Below are 21960 nucleotides of genomic sequence, written 5' to 3'. Positions count from 1 at the left end.
TATCCTCAGAATGAACCATAACTGCGAACCACAGATCGCCCCCCCGGTGGACACGACACGGAAAATGCTAACAAGGCTGGCTCAAAGCAACATGGCGGCGCACTGCGATGGGAAACCTCAAAGACATGGATCTGACCGGGGTGAGGCACAACACGTGGCCCAGCACAGACTCATGTGGAGGCCAATTGTCGAGGAGGATGAGGATTAACTAACTAACTAACTTGCTAACTAGCTAAAACTCCAGATAAGATAATTGTATGTTAAGTCTTAATCTGAATACTAAGTACAATAACAAGGGTTGTGAGGTGATGAGCTGCAGTGAAAAGCAGAAAAATCTGATTGTTTAATTAGCGAGCAGGAAACCAGGGAACTGTGCCAGGATCCAACTTCCCCAGGTTCCCTCCACGTTAATTGGCTGTATAACATTTTATATATTGCATTTTTTTTTTTTTTTTTGCCAACTGGGAGCGCGACAGCATTAATCTGGCAGACGAGCAGCGGTGGGAGGTTGTAGGGAGATAATGAAACTGTCATGAATAGTGGGTCAGCGGGGACGTGACAAATGTTAGTCTGCGCCGCTCCCTGGCAGGTGCACCTGGCCACGGTGAAATGAAGCAGAGGAGGGAAGGAAACGTTCATGTAAAACACGAGGGTCCTGGAACTGAACACATGTTGAACACAGTGGGGGAATGTTCTTTCTTACCATCACTGTCAATGCACGTGCAGCATATAACATGTATAAACCTTATTGTTTTTATATTCTTAGTTATGGGAAGTTTATTATCTTAAAAGAAGGACGTTATGTTTTCACCACTGTCCATTTGTTTGTTTGCCTGCAGGATTATGTAAAAACAACAAAACAGAATTCCACTAAACTTAAAGAATGTGATATGGGTCTAGTGAAGATCCTGGAATATTTTGAGGGTTTTTCAACATTTTCACATTTGTTTCACCCCCAAGGGATTAATTCATGGATCTGGATAAAAGAAAATTCAAGCACATGAATGGACCTGATGTGAGTGTGTGTGCGATTTGGTGCCGTTGGATTGAATCAGCAGTTTCTGCATTTGGAATTACGCCAAAAAACTACTGAACAGATTTCCACAGAACTTGGTGGAAGGATACGTTTCAGGGAAGAACCCAATCAATGTGGGTGCAGATCTGGATCAAGGGGCTGATCTGTGTTGTGTGTGTTCTTTCACTTCCTTGCAGGAGATGGTGTTATTCCACCATTTTCCCATTTCCCAAGAGAATAACCCAGGGATCTCGATTAAAACAACCAGGCACATTTAAGGGGCTGAAATTTAGAGCATGAGTTTGTAAAATGTGAAAAATCTGGATCTATTGGATTTAAATGTGTCTTCACAAGGGGGATGTTGAGGTATATTTTCTGTAAGTGTCGTTCTTCTTGTTGGTTGGTTTTTACAGAGAAATACAAAAGAGATCATCATGAAACTTGGTGGAAGTTTGAACATGAGGAAGAACTCACGAGACGTTTTATGGATTTTCTCTCTTCATCGCCTTCATGAACATTCCAAGATCGTTTTCATTTGACATTTCAACAATCTTCCAGGGACTAATTTAAGGATTTTGATGAGACCAGGCACATTTATTGGAGTGATATCTATAGATCTGCTGCAGCTTCATTGGAGCGGAGGTACGTGCTCCATTCTCTGTGTTTTATGGTATTTCTACTGTGAAACTTGAGGTTTTAAAACTGTGTACTGTTGCCTGGTGGGGAAAAAAACTATGAAACATCAGTGTGCAGAACTAGGACAGGACAAACAAACACGCGAGAGTCAATTAGCTCTTTGGTTAATCGATCAGAGGAGAGACCGAATCGACTCGTCCCTGCTTTTGCGTGTCAAAGGAATGAATAACTCCACAGAGTGAAGCCATTTCACTTTTCTATTGATTAAAGGCTGTGTGTGCGTGTGTGTGTGTGTGTGTGTGTGTGTGTGTGTGTGTGTGTGTGTGTGTGTGTGTGTGTGTGTGTGTGTGTGTGTGTGTGTGTGTGTGTCCGGGCAGCAGCTGCTCCTCCTCAGTCCTGCAGCGGCGGACGCATCTCGGAGCGCATTCGTCTGAGGAGCGCGTCAGTGGCACAGAAAAGCCCGAGAGCTCCCCCACACACCCACACCCCCCCCTCACCAAACCTCCTCTGCAGCTCCGGGACTCACAGACGGATCATTAAACCCATTTCACCGGATGAACGCGATCCAGCAGCAACTTTACCTCTCTTTTCATTCCTCTTTATTCCTCCTCCGTACCTGGCTGCCTCCTGCAAAAAAACCCTCTCCAGCGCCAAAGAGGATCCGCGCACTGAAATGTGACTGGATCTGCGTCTGTCTCAGGGTGAGCTCATTATATGTATTTCTTGCAATCATCGATTCCTCTAAGGATCCAATTAGGATTAATGTCTCATGTCAAGGACGTGGCTTGTTAGGATTATTGATAAGTTAACATAAAGCAACATTTGACTCCTGCTCCTTCCTGTTAATGGCAATAATTCGATGGAGGCAGTTAACTCAAGCAAAGATGCAAAGGTGGAGTGTGACATCCTGCTACGTGCACTTAAATCTTTGAGTGATTCATATTAAACTTATATACTGCAAACATTTTTTCTTTACCAGGCTACAAATCATAACTATCATAAATATCAAATATATCTTTACTTTGCTCCTCACTGACTCAATCGCTCCACACACACCACGAGGAGAAGGGAAAAGCTTTTCAGTGTTTTTCCATCCAGGAATGTGTTACTTGCTGCTGTTTGCTGTGCAACAGACCTGTTAATACAGCTGCAGGCGGAAAAAAACAACCTCTGATATGTATGTTTCTCTAAGCAGATCTGATTGGATCCCTTTGGGGGACTAAAGGTGTCGAGGAAGAGGAGGAAGGGAGAGTGAGGAGGGTGGAGGGGGGGTGGTGGTGGTGACGATGGGGTGTAGGGTTTACTTTCCTCGAAGGTGAGAGAGTCTGTTAACTGCTGCCGGTGGATTATCGGGTTCAAACAGCCACTCCCTGGAGGATTAAACGTACACGGTGCACACGGGCCGCACGGGGGACCAGGACTCCACAGCTTCATGACTTCAGCAGATTCATAAGATGTGGCCAAAGATGCGGGGCCACGATTTATCTGCAGAATCTCTTACCCACACAGAACATAAAGACCCACAGAGCACGAGACTGAAACCCAGGACCTAATCTGTTAAGGGATTTGACCATTTTGGCGTCTGTTTTTTGCTTTTTCTTCAACGAGTCTATGTATGGATTTTAATGAGGACCAAGGGAAACGTGTACACGGAGCCTCATAGTCCAGAGATCTTCACCCCTCCGGCAGCAGCATGGATCTGCCCCAGGACCAGCGTTCGGACTGGGGCTCAGTCCATCCCAGTGTCTCTTCCCTGCTGCAGCATGACGGCTCTCAGCAAAGCATCAATCACACCTACAACCTGCACGGCTCTCTCATGCTGCCCCCTACCTTCAGCACCCCAATGGCGCCCCTCCATCAACCTCTGCCCTCTCTGCTCCCCTCCTCCTTCATTCCATACTCCGCCCTCATCCCCTCCCCTCTCCTCTCCACCATCTCCCCCCTGTCCTTTCGACAAACGTCCTCTTCTGTCGACCAACCCTCCTCGTCCTCCTCTCTTTTGTCCGCGTCCACCTTTTCCTCTAATGACTTGGCGAACCTGGAGAGCATGTTGCTCTGGACGCTCCACGAGCCCAGCACCATCGCTCTGACCATCATGTACTGCCTCTCCTTCATTTTGGGATTCATCGGGAATTTAATGTCCTTGCGCGTCCTCACCAACAGGCACAACCGACGGCTAGCCAGCGTCAGTGCCACGCGCAGTCTGCTGGTCAACCTGGCGGTGTGCGACCTGGCCGTGGTGTGCGTGTGCATGCCCATCACGCTCGGGAGCCAGATCTACACGGCCTGGGTGTATGGCGACCTCCTCTGTCGAGCTGTGCCCTTTACGCAAGCCGTCTCAGTGTCAGCCAGCGTGCTAACGCTGACGGTGATCAGTGTGAACCGCTACTACAGCGTCCAGTCACCGCTGCGAGCTCGCTCCATGTTCACCCGCCGCCGAATCCTGGCAACCGTCGCCGTGGTGTGGGTGGTGTCCTCGATCATGTGCGCTCCCATTGCGGTGATGAACCGGCGGCGGGAGATCAGCTTCGGGACGTTCGCCATCTTGGTCTGTCAGGAGGAGTGGCCTCAGCATCGCCTTAAACAAGGGTAGGTGCCCCGACAGACTGCAGATTATAATGTGTATCTGATGTAGACAACATTATTGATCATCAGGCTCGAGGGTCCTGACGCACCAAGCACCAAGAGTCAGGCCTGAATGATCTTGAGCTGTGGTTGAGTATGAAATGAGTATTAGTTTCTGTGTTGTTCCGCTCCATTGGCAATAATTACCTCTTAGTGAACGATCGAGCTTGTTGAATTGGAGGAGGCAGAGACGGGGGCGGGGGAGGGCGAGCTGTGATTTCATCCTTTCAAAGTGTCTTCTCCTTTTCTGTTTATTCTCCTCAAGAAAATAAAAACACTCAGATCGACACCGGGCACCAGAACAACGATAACTCAAACTCGCGCGAGACATATTTTTATTTCATGGTTTTTGCCTTGACACACCTATACTACGTCTAACCTGTCACGTCTGGCGGAGAACTTACACGCAGGCCGTCCGTCAGCTGGCTGTCATGTGTAGTATTTCGCGTTGCATTTGAGAACAACGTGCCAAACAAGACGTGAGGTTACGTGAAGCGGGCGAGAGTTCAAGCAGCGATTTGTTCTATAAGAATGTACTTGCCTTTCAAATCAGTGAACTCAGGCTGTCAAATTAAGCACTATTGTCTCCCCCAGGTTGAGAGACTGAGCATTTTTATTCCCTTTCGCTTTGCATCTCAGTGTCTTGTTTTCCTTAATCACGACTTGTTAAACAGCTCAGAAAGACTCTTATTGTGTAGAGTCTGCACTCGTCTTTGAGCTGTTACAGCTTCATTGTCTGTGAATCACCGCAAAGTGTAAGAAATAGTGTTTTTCTACAGAGACCCTCAAACCCAGTTCTCTTGGGAATTCAAAGACAGTTCTGATGGGTTTTACATCGTCACAGAGATTCTTGCTTTGTGTTGATGAAAACCGGAGCAAATTGAACAGTCTTTCAAAGAGCCCATTGTGTCACTGAAGACTATACAGCGAATCCATAATTTCAAATGGAGCATGTTGTTAGTGTAATACAAATATTATCATTGCCTCCCCAGTTTGGAGAGAGTCTTCAGCCATGAGTGTTTTTTAAATGATATAATAGAGACATTTTAGCTGAAAAGATGATAGATTTCAAGAGTATCTTTTTAGAAATTGATATCTGATTGTTAATACCTACCTTTTCTCCTACAGATACAATGTGCTACTGTTCATGATGCTCTACTGCTTGCCAGTGACCTTTAACCTCAGCATAGGCTTCCTGACCGGGAGGCGGCTTTGGGGAGGAAAGAAATCCACCTTCGGGGATCTCGATCCTCGCAGCCAAGCTCTGCACACCTCGCGCCTCAAGACTCGGCAGAAGATCGCCAAGATGGTGGTGTGCCTGGTGCTGCTGTTCGCCATCTCCTGGCTGCCGCTGTACTTGGCCGACCTTTGGATCGACTGCGAGCAGAGGCCGCCCTCTTGGCTGCTGCAGACGCGGCCGTTCGCCCAGTGGCTGGGCCTGACAAACTCCAGCCTTAACCCCATCTGTTACTGTTTCATTGGAGATCTGTATCGCTCAGCGAGGGTCATACGGACGCGATACTACCAGAAGGTCGCCGCTATCTTTGGCTCCTCCTCATTCTCCACCACTGCTGCAGTGGTGTCCTCTGCCGCAGTGATTAAAGACACCAAAGTGACTGCCGCTGAGCACCGCCATATTTCTGCTGCTGCTGTTGCAGCGTCTGCATCAATGGTGACAATCCCCAGGCTGTTGAGCTTGGCTCGAGGCCAGGGGCTGGGGCAGAGGGTCAGAGACAGTTCAGACAGCCGAGCAGGATCCGACCACAGCATCTCGGACTGGTGTCGATCCAGTCCCAGTCTGTGGGACAGCTCCTTGTTCCCCTGCCAGCTCCACACGCTCCAGCACTCCATACAAAGGGCAGAGTTCCTGCCCACAAGAAGACACTCAGTGAATGAGAACGCAGGATCATTAACTTTACAAATCGAGTCGTTGGAAATAGATGTGCTGCCTCTGAGGAGTCATTCCGGAGACAGAATACATTGTCTGACGGCTGATAAGAGAGACACCATCACCATGGGAAGAGACGCTCTCTGTTTTACTGGGCAGTACAAAAGAAAACCATCAGAGACCTACTCTCTGGTAGGAGACAATGAGGATGAAATAACCGATATGACCAGCCTGTGAAAGCTGCGGATTATCGGATGCATCAGGGAGGAAGGAAGGAATTTGTCCTTCTCTTTTGGTCCGGCAGGCAGCAAAAACACACACAGCTCCACAGATTCACAGTTTGCCGTTGACGTGTAGGTCAGTCTCTTGCGAAAAGCCATTGTTTGACTTGAGGATGAACTGACGTGGCGGACTCTCTCCCTCTTTCTGCGTAGTCGCTCTTCGTATCACCTAAAGCACAGGGGACCCAGCACCAGTGTTTGCACTGATGAGGCCTTTGAAGGCCGGTAGAGGCAGCGGAGATGGAGTGAGCGCTGCAGGGGAAGGGTTGCAGTGCTATTTAGCCCTGGGCTACAACGCACCAGTAAGAAGGATGGATTGCAGCAATGCACTATTATAGTTGAGTCATATCACGAGCGATGAAGCTGCTACGTCACATTTGCTTCAGAACAATTACCCAGCGGGATGTAAAAGTGTGATTGTCATTGGTTGTATTTGCTCCGGAAAGGAAATGTAAAGCTCTTTGTCACAATGCGATGTGCCCGTTGTTCACGTGTGCAGTCATACAGATGATATGTGGGGGAATAAGAAAAACACAGTGTGTGAGGCAGAAAATGAAAAACCTCAGAGCACAGTGACCAGTTTTGATTTTCACATAATATCCTTGTGATATTGCAACTTTTCAGGTTGGTGTGATTTTCTGAATGCCTCCAAGAGAAGCAGGATTACCTCGATCAAAGGAAGTGTTAAGAATCAAAAAAATTAAAGAAATAAAGACCCTGGTTTTCTCATGTTTTTTAATCAGGCGTGAAGATTATGTCTCTGTTTTTTTTCTGAAGCCGTCCCTTGGATGTGATTTTTCTCCGCGGCACTCTCAGGATTCCATTATTAATTTTTAAATTAAAGGAAACACGGGATGCTTTTCAGTTTTTCTTCCCTTAAGTCTGTTCAGGTTTTTTGTGCATGTCAAAGTTCTGCAAAGTTAAAAAACCCTAAGTAAAGTAAAGTAAAGTAAAGTAAAGTAAAGTAAAGTAAAGTAAAGGAAACTCTTCTCTCCATAAGAAACGCTGCTCCTGTCACATGTCACATGATTTCCTACATGTGCTGGAAGCAACTGACCAATCACAACAGAGTGGACCAGCTGACCAATCAGGGCAGACTGGGCTTTATCAGGGGGTGGGGCTTATAGAGACAGGAACTAAAACCAAGTGTTTCAGACAGAGGCTGAAAAGAGGAGCTGCAGCGATGGACAGTTTGAGGAAAGGGATGTGTTTTCTGAACATTGGAGCTTGTAACCCTTTTCAAGTTATAATCCAAATTAAAGTTATGGATCTATATCTGAGCAGAGTGTGTCTCATTTAAACGACGTGAGTGTCTCGGTATAATCAGGGGTTTTTGCCTGATAATCAGACCATCTCATTTCAATCTCATTCCCACTTTGTTCACGTGGTGAGTGGGTGTTTTTTTTTATTTGCTCCAACCAATTAACAGTGAATGACATCCGCCGACGTCATTGACAGTCTGAGGAGTTGTGGTTTTTCATTCCAGTTGAAGGAATATGCCACTCGAAGCTGCCGTGTGGGATTTCCTTTTAATGAAATCGCCTTTGCATTTAATGTTAGTCACCATAACACATTGTGTGTGTCCTTGAAGCTTAGCATCTGCTGCCACACAGCACATCTCTAAAGCTGACGGTATTGGAAATGTTAATCCTCCTGTTCATTGGAATCTGCCATTCACAATATTGCTGGCTATTGTCGTTCAATGGGAGATAAATGTCTAGAAACTAGATATACACTATATATAAAGTATATAGTTGATTTTATCTACACTATTACGTTCCTCCTCATATTGCTACTCTGCTGTTTCTCCAACTATTTAATCCATTAAACAGATCAGAGATCCGTTACAAGCGTATCTGTGGTTTGGGTAATACTTAGCCCTTGTCCACAGTTTCCTCAGTTGAGAAAGTTGCAGGACTGTGGTGAAGTGGTTATTCTTCTCCATAACCGACAAGTAAGTAGAAAATATCCCAAAATATCTTGTCTGGACATTTTCTGGAGTTTTCCTTTCACATATGACGAATGCAAGAGGAGATGACCCAGGTCAGATGCATTCACAACAGGAAACACAGTCAGTTAGCCATGGGGTGGTGTCTGGGTACGACATGATGTATAAATTCTGATACTACAAAATTTTTGTTAATAGCACATTGACACTGGCGTCGGCCCTCATCACCTTCCTCTGGATCTTCTACGTGTATGGCACCTGTTTTCTATACTGAGATATTTGAGTTCTTTTTCTTTGCTTTTTCACTTTTCCATCCATCGCATGTTAGAAAACATCATCAACACTCTCACTGGCTCGCAGGACATTTTCCTTCCGTGTTCTCACATGGGCTCACTTAGACATTTTGCAGACATTTTACCTGGAAGCGACTGACTCGGACAGCTTGAGTCAGGCCTCTAAGCTGCCGACCGGCTTTGACCGATGTCAGCTGGGATTGGCTCCAGCCCCGAGGATAAGCAGCATAGATAGTGGACGGAGGGAAGGTGAAATTAAACAAAATCCTGTTTACCTCAATTGAAATGGATCGGCAGAAACATCAGAGACAATTAATCAAAACTATCTCTTTATCGAAGACATAAAGAGTTTTTGGCGAACTGAAAGTTTCCATTTTCATCACACGATTATCACACTGACTAGACACAGAGGAAAACAAGAGTGAATCTGTTTTCACCAGAGATCCCGACCAGCTCATGCCTCGTTGAGTAAAGGACTAAAACAGGACGTTAAAAAAGCTCAAAAGGTTAAAGAGCTGAAATGCACAGAAACACAGACGCACACAGACGCATGCACACAGACAACAAGATCCAATCTACCCTCAGGCTGCTTCCAGTTGTGTCCAAGACACAGAGGTGGTGAATATAGCATGAACTGCTAATCACACTGTTGTCCTCACAGCAGAGGTAACACAGCACGGCATTAAACTGGGTTCAAACTGTCCTATTTATGATATTGGATTCGCTTTCTTCGTACCTTGGAAAATCACAATTCCATTATGCTGTGACTCTCTCTTTCATCTCTCCTTCTCTCCATCTACCTCTCTCTGTCGCTCTCTCTTTCCCAGTTTTGCACTGTGTTAATGGAGAGCATGTGAAATAAAAATGTGTGCATTTGGTGTTTCATTAAAAAATAAATGAAAGAAGAACGTGTTTGTCTGTGGTCGCCCGCAACTGCGTTCTGAACGTTCCAGGATTTGCATCGATTGTAAGTGAACGTCTCTTTATCTAACAGGGACGTAGAAAGTGAGAGGTGTATTGAAATAGACAGATAAAAGGTTCATGCACAGATCCTTTGTCCAATCTTCCCTCGTTCCCGCAGGCTTGATTAAATCTTAATGGGATCTGAGTTTAGCTTTGAGTAGCTCTCATTCCTTCGCTAAATGAGCTGCAGAGAGGAGTTGAAGGAGGGAGTCACTCAAAGACTTTGTCTCGTCAGCCTCGTGAAACGGACGCCGCTCCAACCGCGAGTCTGATCACTGATTGCACCGCAGGACGGACGTGCTAATTTTAAACATGCGGAGAGATTAGCTGATTGATTTTTTTTTTTTTAATGAAACCGTTGTGTTATTGGCTGAAGTTCAAACTTACTTCTGAGGTTTTCTTCTAAGCAGAGATCTGGTAACTTTCACTTTGTCACTACAAGGCGCTGTCAGGATCCTTGAGGGCCCCATGAATCAATTACCGCTTGCTAGCTTCTCTCACCAGCTCTAATGTACATACGAAGTCTCAAGACTGTGGCTAAGACTGTAAATCAACATATGTCGTTTTCAGACGTGAACTCCGGAGAAGAATTCTTCTACTACAAACAAACAAACAAACAAACCAACGGATGGGTGAACACACAACCTCCAGGGTGGATGTAATAATCAATGCAGACACGACTTTACAGCTGCACAAACAATTATCATGCACATGAAAGTTAAGGGAAACATAGTGGTTTAAGTTGTAATCACTTATTTGTTTGGGGACCTTATGTCAATGTTAAAATAATAATAATTTGACAAAGGAATGGAAATCATCGCCATGACCGTTCCAGCCACCGTGACCTTCTGCCTCTGTGGCTTCACAACAACACTTTACTTCCAAGACTCATAATTCCCACACTTGAGGATTTTAATGTCACAATATTGTTTTTGGACATTTGAGAAGAACTGATTACATCCACCCTGGTTTTGTCGTCTCACTGTATCCTTGCTTTCTTGTATGGTTCAGAAGTACTATTCAGAAAGAGGGACCAATACAGTACATATCAAAGCTCTAAAAGTTGTATTACTTCTGCCAAAGAGGTTATGTTTGTCTGTTTTTGTCTTTGTTAGTCGGCAGGATTACACAAAAACTACTGTGCAGATTTCTAAAAAACTTGGTGGAAGGATGGGACATTTAAAAGTGGTTTCATAAAGAGTGGCCTCCTCTCAGATGAGGAGATCCTCCTCCACAGGGCATTGAAGGGTTTGACGGGCATGATGATGATGAGAATCACATTTTCTGCCATTCACAGTCACCACATATTAATGCAGCCTATGAGATTTATGACCAGTGAGACAACAACAACGTCCAAACACTAAATGAAGAGAGTTCAGAGACTTGGAGAATCAACGACGAGGACAAACTAAATTACATTTTTTCATATTTGTCCTATTTTCACATGTACAATAGAAAAATGCTTGTATATTGAACATTTCAGCTGGTTTCTAAAAGCTTGAAATGGGTTCACAGACACACACACACACACACACACACACACACACACACACACACACACACACACACACACACACACACACACACACACACAAACACACTAGTTCATTCCACAATTTTCAGAGATCCCAAGGAATCATGATGAGGTACTTCAGCTCCTGATTGCTTTCATTTCGTCAGTCGTTTCTTTTTGCTTCACTTACGTCCGTCCTCCCCATCCTCTCATCTCTATATGTTTTTTCCCCCCTGCTCTCTCTCTCTCTCTCATCTTCATTCTCTCCTCCACTTTCCGCCTTTTCTTGATTCTTTCCGTTTCGGTCCCAACGACTGCACCGCCGGTAGAAGCCATGGTAACAATACCGTGTTTCTCTCCATTATCCTTCAGTACCATTTTCATATTTCCTTTTTCTGACACAAGACCAAGAGCTTCTCCACAGGGACACACTGGATATTAAAGGCAGAGTAACAAAACGGCCATGAAACAACTATCAATTGAAAAGCTATAAAAACACATTTTTCTATTGATGAGGCTGAATAAAAAATCGTGCCAGTGTTCGGAGGCATTATGTTTTCAGGTTGTCCGTCCATCCCATTGTGAACAAGATATCTCAAGAACTTTCAAAGGGAATTTTTTCAAATTTTATTCCAACTTTCAGTTGAACTCAAGGATGAACTGATTAGAATTTGGTGGTCGACAGTGAAATGTGGAAAGGTCAAGGTCACAGTGACCTCACAAAACTCTTTTTTTGCCTCATGAATGCATTGTCTGAAGAAGGCCACAAGAAAATCCTTTCAAAGATTTGAGTGGTAAAGGGTCAAAGGTCACGTTGATGTCATATAAGTCAGAAACTGCCCTGGATGGAGGAGGCAGGTTGTTTATTCCAGTTTAATGGAATAATTAATGATCTTGGATTTTGATGAGCACTACATCTGTGAGTGTATGCAATTTTGTGCGGCTTAATTGAATTCAATGGGCTGTTGGGCCTGAGCAGAGAAATATCCTACTCTGGTTTATTTACTCATGATGTCGGATGTCAAAGAAACATTTTAAATGAGCTATTTTTACCCTTCTACCCCAAATTATCCTTGAACTGCCTCCAAGATGGCTCCGGGCCAGATGAGCTTTGCTGGAGGACATTGTGTCACGTGTGCGATGCAGGGTCCAGTCCTGCAGCTGTGGGTGAGTCAAACCTTTTTCCCCCCGGGCCTGAGGAGGAAAATTCAAATCAACACACAGGACCAGCCTCTCAGCTTGCAGCCATCTGAGGTTTAAATTATGGCTGTGTTTATAAATCTCTCACATGTTTCACCGTGTAACAAATCCAACAGCGATTCGGCGACTTGCAGTGTCCAAGCAATAGGTCGTCCCTTCTACAATATCCTCATACAATCTCACGTCCTTACAATCCTGGATAACATCAGGTGAGCTTGACCCCCCAATGCAGACTTCCAGTTACAAATAGTCACGGTCCAGATTTTGCTGTAGCTCAACCAAATCCCACCGTTTTCTCTCTTTTCAGAGTTTTGGGGGTATTTTGTTCCTTTATTAAAAATGAGCGAGGGGAAATTACATTTAGCTCCACAAAGATCCGTTGGAGATTCAAAGAGGAGATGGTGCCTGCAGGGTCCCTCTCACCACCCAGTTCATTAGATTTGAAATATATCCCAGTTAATCTGGGATTAAGTGTTAAAACTTTGATATTTGAGGTGGTATGAGAAAATCAGAGAGTGCACTTTTTTTTTTATGATATTCAGATACAAAAATGTTTTTTCCAAAAGCAGGAGTAACTGTTCCCCTCATCACTTTTTTAGGATTGTTTTTCAGGGCACAAGAGTAACGGGTGTGAAGTTGTTCAGGATGATTAGATACAGTACGGACCAATCAATCAATCATTTCCTGGGTTCTGTTGTCCCTGTTGGTTTGTGTTGTTTATGTGTAAATAAATAACCTCTTCACGCTCACTCTCACACCAAAGCAAATGCTGCTGTGATATTGATTTTATTCCAGCGGATAAAGCAGATGCTGAAACAACAGCAGCAGAGGCACCTGATTTGAAAGAGAACATCCTGAGAGACTAAGAGGCAGAAACACCTGCAGGATCAGGGGCTACAGACGAGGAGGAGGAGGCTGAAGAGAGATAGACTTTCTGAGAAAATATGAAGACAATAATGCTCTTCTGTTTATCCTCACAAATCTGAAAACAAACAAGCAGATCTCAGCCAACACTAAGAAACTAGAAACATCCCCCACAGTTGTATCCCTCCGCCATCCAGTGCTGTTTCAGTCTGCATAACTTTCCCCCCCAGATTTATATGTGGTCACCCTGACCTTTGAGCACTGAATCAGCTAATCTCTGAGTCCAAGTGACAAATGGTCAAAAGTGGAAGACTTGAGATATCATGTCCAAGTGGCCACCGTGACCTTGACATTTGACCACGAAGATCTAATCAGTTGATCTATTCGTCTAAGTTGACAGTTCGAAAGGATCCGCTCAAGGCGTTCTTAAGATAACACGCTCACAAGGCAAATCCTTCAGTCCATGTGAATGTTTGTGCCTGATGAAATTAAATTCCCTCTGTGTGTTCAGGATCAGGATCATAAACTGTACATATCAGGTCTTGTTCTCAGGCCTCTGTTGGAAAAGAGATCTTGATCTCAATGTGACTGCCTGATAAAAAATATCACGTTCACAAGAACTTGAGGTCACATTGGAACTTTGAACCTCCACCACCACAATGTAACCAGTTCATATTTGAGTCCAAGTGAATGTTTGTACCACAACCAAGGTTTTTAAGGTCAAAATTTCACCTTTGACCACCAAATGCTAATCAGTTTACGTGTGAGTCTAAGTGGACATTGGTACTAAATTTGAAGAAATTCCCTGAAGGCGTTCTTGAGCTTTTGCTTTCACAAGACCACAAGACAAATACACAGATGTCATCATAATGTTGACTTTAAGATACTAATACAAGTATGAATATTTTCTCAAGTTTAAATCTTGTAATGGTTAAATCTTGGCCAAATCCCTGTTTGTCTGAGTGTGTGTGTTTGTGTGTGCTACGTGTGTGAGGCAGATCATCATCATCACTTTTAACATTACTGAAAATGGGTTTTAATTATAGGACCGTAATCACTGTTGAGTGTAAACAATTAAAATCTGAAAAGCATTCTGTCAGCTGTGGCTAAATGTCGGAAGTGCAGCCAGCTCTCAAAGCGCCGCTTTCGGTTGCAGCCTGTGATTGTGGCTTCAGTCTGTTGGCAGCTTGGTTTTTGAATTTGTCATCATAGTGATGTTAATTTTGTTTGTGACTTATCCACCATCAGTTATCATCATTTTCCTGCTGCTCCTTCAATTTTACTTCTTTATTTTCTTTGTCAAATAACAAACTCTCGGGTGTTGTTATTGTTGTTTGATTTGACAAGTCCATCAATTGCTTGGTTAGTTTTTGTGTGTACTCCAGCTGTGGTGACAGCTGCAGTGCGGAAAAAGCTGAGTTAAAAAACGCCCTCGTTGACGTGTCCCTCTGTGCAGACACATAATTCGCCAAATTGAAAAAAGCTTCGGAGCTAAAGAGCTGTGATGATCGTAAACTGAATGCACTTGACAGATTGAGGTGGAAATTAAGTTAGACTGTGGAGGTGGTGGATGGCACCACACGGTCGGCAGACAGTTCAGCTCTGGTAAACGGGACAAGATGAGGACGCAGGAGGTCAAATAAACCAAGACCCTGGGAGAATTTCATGGTAAATCACCAAAGTCATTTCAATTCATCCTTGACAGACTGAATGACAGATTTAATGGCAATCCATCCAACAGTTGTTTGTATATTTTGGTCTGTACGGCAGACTGTATATAAAAATGGATGTAGACTCTGGGTCCTAAAAAGGGAAGCCAATGAGGAAGTGCATGAAACCTGTATTCTATCATATGACCAGCAGGGGGCGACTCCACAGGCAAGTCAGTTTCTATAGAAGTCTGGTTTCAAGTCGTCTTCAAACCAGCCTGATGATCATTTTGTAAATGATGTTCTATTTATAGTCAAACAGACGATGAAGCGCTGTATTAATTAGAGCGTGGATGCCGTGTGATTGACAGCCAGTTCTGTCCAATGGGTGTAGTAGGTTGCAGGTGTAGGTGGGCGGGCAATGTGCTTGAGCTCTCAGTCAGACTCCACCCCCACTCATCCATACATGGTAACTTCTGGTTTTTAAACAAACAAGATGGCGCCGGACAAAATGTCCAACTCTTTGCTTCAAAATGGCAGATCACAAACCAATGGGTGACGTCAGGGTGGGTTGACACTTGGTGTGTGTCCTTGGGCAAGACAGTGAGCCCCCCCCCCCCGACAGCTGCTCTGTCAGAGTGTGAATGATGTGCGATAGAAAACTGAGTTGCGGTGTAAAAGCTTTGTGTGGCCGTTAAATCTAGGAAAGCAGCTGTATAAAGTCCATTTACCAGTTCTCGTCCTCGGGGCTCTGCTGCTGGCGTTGTTAAAATGCCATCAGACATCCAGGAACACGTCGAATAACAAACCTCATCTGTTACTTCTGCAGCCCGAACCTGTGTGATTCTACTTCAGCTGCTTTACTTTGAATCCCTGAGGAAACGGGGGTGATGGGAAAACCATTAGGGAGCCACTAGCAGATGTCCTGGACGTATGTACCAGCTAAATTAACTTTATTGTCCCATCTAAACATTTAATGGATCACCTGGCCTCGGGGCTGAGAGGGAAGCCTCTCTAGCTTTTGTCTTTGCTCAACGTGAGGAAAGTGAGCTGCTTTAAGTTCGCTGGCTCGTGCACTTTTCTGCTTCAAAGGACTTTTGGACATAGACTCTAACAGAGCATTTAACTATAGAGCTTTGTATATTAATTAAACAACATGCACATGGACTATATAGAATCTGAGGAGATGACAGTGTGTCATTAACCACAATTTAACACGGAAATACTGCATCCTGTTTCTTATACAATAAAAATTGCCAAAGAAACTTGAAATTCTTTGAACAAATATGTTTTAGAGGAAACATGATTGTTGTCACCTTTATTGATAGGACAGTGAGTGTGAAATGTCAAATGTGGCCGCTGCAGGAGGGCTCAAGCCTCTTGTGTGTGTGGGACGCCCACGCTACCAGGTGAGCTAGCAGGGCGCCGCAACCTGCTTCCATTCTTTTAAATGTCAAAAACATAATGGGAGATTGCAGTTTTGAAAGCGTGTTGTGTCACCCTGCACGGATCATAATAGCGCTGCCATGTCGTCCATCTTCATATGCAGTCTGCAGCTGTGTCTCAATTTTGCTTCATTGACAAGCCTTTTTCAAAGAGGTAATGGCTCCAGCATTCGACGAGAGGCTACGTAGGGTTTAAGGAACAGTGTCGCTTTTCAAATCTTCCCACTGCTGATCCTGGTGATGTTGGGTCACCTGATTTCTCACCTTTTATTATCTGCAGCATCGCTGCGCTCGGGACTCTCTGATTACCTGAGTAAGATTACTGAGAAAGGAGCCTGTAAGTGCAGACACATTTCATTAGACTGCAGGGAAAACCTATTACACTCTGAGGCTTCAAAATCTCTACTTGCAGCAGTTTGCAAGGTAAAGTGTCTCGAGTCAAAGTCGAGTGTGTGTGTGTGTGTGTGTGTGTGTGTGTGTGTGTGTATGTGTGTGTGTGTGTGTGTGTGTGTGTGTGTGTGTGTGTGTGTGTGTGTGTGCGCGCTGTACAAATGAAATATAACTGACTCTCATTTAATTAAATAATTTACAGCTACAATAGGTTATTTGATTTGGCCCTCAGAGAAGTATTAACTGCTAACCCTAAGCCTTCTCGTTCGCACACTGTCAGGTCTTTATTCCCTCCATTCAGAACGGAGCTGTGCATCGAACTATAACATTAAACCCCTCAAGCTTTTCTTCTTGTTGCTCTCTCTCCTACACGATACCCTGAGTGGGCTAACTTGAGGACGTGGTCAGCAAAGCAAAGCCTGCCAATGCATGCATCAGCACAATCAGACAGATGCACACACACACACACACACACACACACACACACACACACACACACACACACACACACACACACACACACACACACACACACACACACACACACACACACACACAGACACACACACACTTAGTCAGAAATGAACCTGAAAATGTTTTTGTGGCAGGGCACTGAGAGTGTTTTCCTGAGAGTAGCAGATAAGCCTTTCTTATTTCCCCAAATGCAACAAGAATGATGGAAACTGCATTTTTCTGTGTGTGTGTGTGTGTGTGTGTGTGTGTGTGTGTGTGTGTGTGTGTGTGTGTGTGTGTGTGTGTGTGTGTGTGTGTGTGTGTGTGTGTGTGTGTGTGTGTGTGTGTGTGTGTGTGTCTGACAACCCACCGGATACCGAGAAGGATAAAAATCAACACTTTTCTTTTTTCCTGGCACTTTCTTGTTGATGGACTCACTGCAGCCTGAAGTGAAGGGCGTCGCTCCCCAGACGACGGAGACTCTGTGTTTCACCTCCACCACTGATTTCCAATAACTAACATCCAAATCCAGTCAAGGTGAAACCACAAACTTCTCTGTCCTGGCGCCGAGCAACGGAGACGACCTGGTGCGGTTGTCACGGTGATGGAGGTGCAGCCGATCCCTATAATACAGTAATGGAAACTGAGGAGCTTCCAGAAATAGCTGTTTTCTGCTCTTCAGCGTTTTCCTCTTTATGTAATTGACTTTATTGTAAAATCACTCAAAATTTGATTAGAGGACATAACAGCGGTTTAAATTTGTCATTTATTTCCTGTAAATTGTACCAGATGTTTCTAGATAAGGTCTTAAAGGTACAATATGTAACTTTGGCCAGTAGTTCAATAAAAACAATAACAAAAGACCTAGTTTGATGGCGTTGTGATGCAACTCGGGATCATGGGAGTTGTTGTTTTCACAAATATTAAGTCACGTTTGAATATTGTTGGAAACATTTTATAACTTATTTAACACTTTAAACAAAATGAATAACATAGATCTTGTTGTTTTAAGACATTTTAATGAAGGAATGTTACAATTTAATAACAATTGTTGAAAGGAACCATAGGTCTGGATGGTAGGAATTCAATCAAACATGTAAATGCCATGTGGTTGGATGTTATTAATCTCTTAAGAAAATTAAGAGATTTGTAACCGATTCCCCACAAATCTCTGTTCTCATAAGTATCAGACACGTCAGACTGCAGCTCTCAAGACGGTTTGTTGTGAGTCAGTGATGCGCTGCCGTGGAGATTACATCATCAGTTCTTCTTTAGAACAAAGACAGAACACACACACACATGCACGCACACACGCACGCACGCACACACACACACACACACACACACGCACACGCACACACGCACACACGCACACGCACACACGTGCACACTGTGTTTATGTTCATTTACTCACATAATGTGGGAGATAAAAACGATTTTCAATCTCTCATCACATTCAATCTCTCTCTCTCTCTCTCTCTCTCTCTCTCTGTGTTTGTGTGTGGTCGGTGATGTGTGTAAAGATATGTGTCTATTCTCTTCATCTTTCGCATAATGAAGTGAGATGATCAATTTCTTTTCTTTTTATATAACATATCTCCAGACGTCACCTGAAGCATTGACATGAAGTGTGAATGTGTTGCTCAGTGCGTGAGCAGCACACGCACGTTACACGACGGATAAATGGATATTACTGTAAAGGAACCAGAGATTTGACCCTCGGTTGTTACAATCAGTCAAGCTGAGGCGGAGGAGACAGATCTGTGGCACTTGTTGCTCTGTTGTTTACTGAAATAATAATAACAGATTCAAGTGTTCGCCGAAGTGCCTGGAAACAACGAGTGAAATGTGTGTTTGGTTGAATCACTGCTCCACTTGGTAGGAGGGCCACGTTGTTGTGGAAATGCAGAAACACGATGCAGAGAGTGAATGTCCTCTGATCAGTATCCACCTCTCTCACCTACAATAGACATTCCTCCGCCTCCTTGACTTCTCTTCCTACAGTGAATGATAAGAGGTGAAAAATACCAACAGCTTGAGCCCCCAGTCTAATGACATCCTTCACTGGCTGCCATCATTGTCGGGGGCCGGCAGAAGGAGATCAGTCTGACAAGACTTCCCCTGATGCTGGATGCCAGGAGTGCGAGGAAGCTGGCAGCGCCGTCCACAAAGGACTCTGAATTCCTGAGCTCAGCTTGGTAGAATGATGTGGAGATGCTGAAAAAGAGTTCAGAGTCGCCGGCCCTTTGATTCGGCCGCAGCAGTGACCTGAGCAGTGAGTTACTCATCCCAACAACACGCTGCTATTCTTAAAACCCATGACAGCTGCCTGGCTCTGTCTCTGCCCTGCAGTCTTCCACCGCTTCTCCCCGAGGAAACCAGAAATAGCAAACTCACAAGTCTGTGCAGGTGTGCCTGTCTTACTGAGGATGAGAATGAAATAATAAAATACAAACAAAGGAAGTCCAGTTTGAAACTAAGAGCACAAAAGACTTTACTTTACTGCTACTTTGTGGCGTTATTCACCCAACAGTCGCCTTAGGGCTTATAGACAAGACTGTGGGTATGTTTTTGAGCTGATATTTTCCCCTCCATTTAAATAAAATATCTCCAGCCACACGACGATAAAGGCGTGGCGACAACGTCTACATCTCAATCCATCAAATACCAGAGAGCTCCAAGCAATATTGGGTGAAGTCGACCGAGCAGTGTCAACCAAATGTAGAGAAACCAATATACTGCTGCCATTGTTGTTGTCTTTGCTCCCAGCTCATTACACAAAGCAACAACGGACAAGTACGCAGTGATGTCATCATTTCCCAAACGCTCCATTTTACACATGAAAGCTGCGTTTTAGAAAATCTAAACATTTTCCCTGTGAACAGGAGACTCAAACTCAGAGGAAAAAGTTCATTTTGCAAAACATTTGCATTAGTGTGGACGGTGCATTAAACCCAATGAAGCTGCACCAAATGCAAACACTGATAAATATTCCCTACATACGCCTGACTTTATTAATTAAATTTTTTTTTAATGCATGAAAAAATATATAATAATTTGCTGCGTCATCCTGACAAAGGCATCTCACAGAAGACGTAGCACCAAAGCAGATGCTGCAAACCACAATTAACCTCTAATGAAAAATATGTACAGTGAAGTGTGGTGCAGGTTGTATTGCTGTGAACATGAAGACTGGTTTAACTGTGCAGCTCTGTGTTGCAGCCCTCCTGCTGTGCACTGTGGGTTTTGTTGGCTGCGTTGTGCTGTTTGTAAGAACTCCACTTTAATGTCTGTCTTCTTCTTCTTCTTCTTCTTCTTTCACATCCACACTGGACGTGCAGAGGACAGCTGCCAGCTCCGTCCAGCTTATACAACAGATGCGTGTTGTCGCAGGTAGCCAGGTGGTTTGTTTGGCTGGTTCATCAGCACTTATGTGGACGTGGCTTTAGCCGCTGTGTATTCAGAGAAGAACGCCCCCGTCTGTGGCAGATTCAGACTCTGTCATCGCTGCATGAGCTCAGTGCTCCTGACGAAACTCTTTTTACGTCCTTCATCCTGCTAATTGCAGCCCTCGCTTTTTTTCAGTTTCCATTCTTGTGACCTTGCTTTTATTGTTACAAATCTCTTACAATAATCTTGTATATACGCAGATGAAAAAAACAAAACATGCAGATAATGAACTGCTCTTAATTATTCCCCCGTGTATTCTGCTCCTTGTACTTGTGCGTACGAATGGTATTTGTCATCACATCCTTGGTGTGAAGGATATTTGACGACATGAAAAGATCCTCAACAATAAAAAAAAAAGCTCAATATGCGCAGATAAACAGGATGCAGGGGGCGTTTTTGTGCTTTATTTTTCCCGGTACGAGCTCTTTTAAGGGATTTTTTTTTCCGGAAGCCCAAATTTCTTGTTCACACTTCATGCATTTAAAGAAGAATGATGTGATTGAGTGATGTAGTGACCCCCCCGCTGTCCGGTTCTCTCTGTATGAATAGCAGAGTGCATTGAAGCGGACAACAGGCCTTGAATCACAAACACTTTTTTTTTTTGTCGGGAAAAGAGAATCCCCCCCCGCTGCTCCTCCGCCCACTGACGAGGAGAGTGAGAGTTGTGACTTTGAAGAAAGTTACGTTTTGAAGGAAGAAATAAACAAAACTTCAACAAACAACAAACGACAAACAAGAAGTGGAATTCACAGGCAATAGCGTCTGCTCATTTAAATTCAGAGAGGCGATTCACTGCTGTTCGTTTGAGCAGTTGAGATTTATTTTGTAGATGACTTTATTTTCCTCCGTTATGGACACATTGAACAAAAAACAAATAGACAAAGGGAGCACATTCAAACTCTAAACACTGAATCGTCTGTAGGTGTGAATACCAGCATGACTTGTATTTCTGTGATGACCCTGGAGACCGGCTTGTTCCCCCGCCTCTCGCCCTATGTCCGCTGGGATTGGCTCCAGCCGCCGTGACCCTTGAAATGGACGAGCGTTATAGATAATAGACGGATGTTTGTGCACAGGTAAAAGCAAACTGTTAAAATGGTAATTAGTGAGGTATTTTTTTTATTTTTTATTTATGCTTCATGCTCAGGTAAACAAATCATCTACTGGATCCAGTCTCATAATTAACGTGGCAACATGAGAGAAGCATCAGGAACCTCACCTCACTCAGTTAGTGTGGATTTTAAATTCTTTAACCAGGACAGTAATGAGGGAACAATGAAGGAACATTACATTGAAAAACAGTAGGAATAATTATTTCCTTATAAATACTGTGAGTGAAATATCACT

General features: G+C 44.1%; 1 protein-coding gene across 1 annotated transcript; it reads left to right on the top strand.

The window, feature by feature from the left end:
• Positions 1–2923: 2923 nt before the first annotated feature.
• Positions 2924–7200, top strand: LOC118122402 (prolactin-releasing peptide receptor). Its single transcript, XM_035179112.2, has 2 exons — positions 2924–4240; positions 5405–7200. The coding sequence occupies exons 1-2, from the start codon at positions 3345–3347 to the stop codon at positions 6399–6401; spliced, it is 1893 nt and encodes a 630-aa protein (XP_035035003.1). The 5' UTR covers positions 2924–3344; the 3' UTR covers positions 6402–7200.
• Positions 7201–21960: the final 14760 nt, after the last annotated feature.

Source organism: Hippoglossus stenolepis, chromosome 2, assembly GCF_022539355.2.
Source record: "Hippoglossus stenolepis isolate QCI-W04-F060 chromosome 2, HSTE1.2, whole genome shotgun sequence".
Classification (NCBI taxonomy): Eukaryota; Metazoa; Chordata; class Actinopteri; order Pleuronectiformes; family Pleuronectidae; genus Hippoglossus; species Hippoglossus stenolepis.
Note: the sequence above shows the minus strand (reverse complement) of the source record. Positions and strands in the feature narration are given on the sequence as shown.

What these genes read in the sequence shown, in the direction of transcription:
- LOC118122402 (XM_035179112.2), top strand. Translation starts at nt 3,345, where the DNA reads ATGGATCTGCCCCAGGACCAGCGTTCGGACTGGGGCTCAGTCCATCCC. An exon ending in CAGCATCGCCTTAAACAAGG is followed by an intron (nt 4,241 to 5,404) that starts GTAGGTGCCCCG and finishes TTTCTCCTACAG; the next exon opens with ATACAATGTGCTACTGTTCA.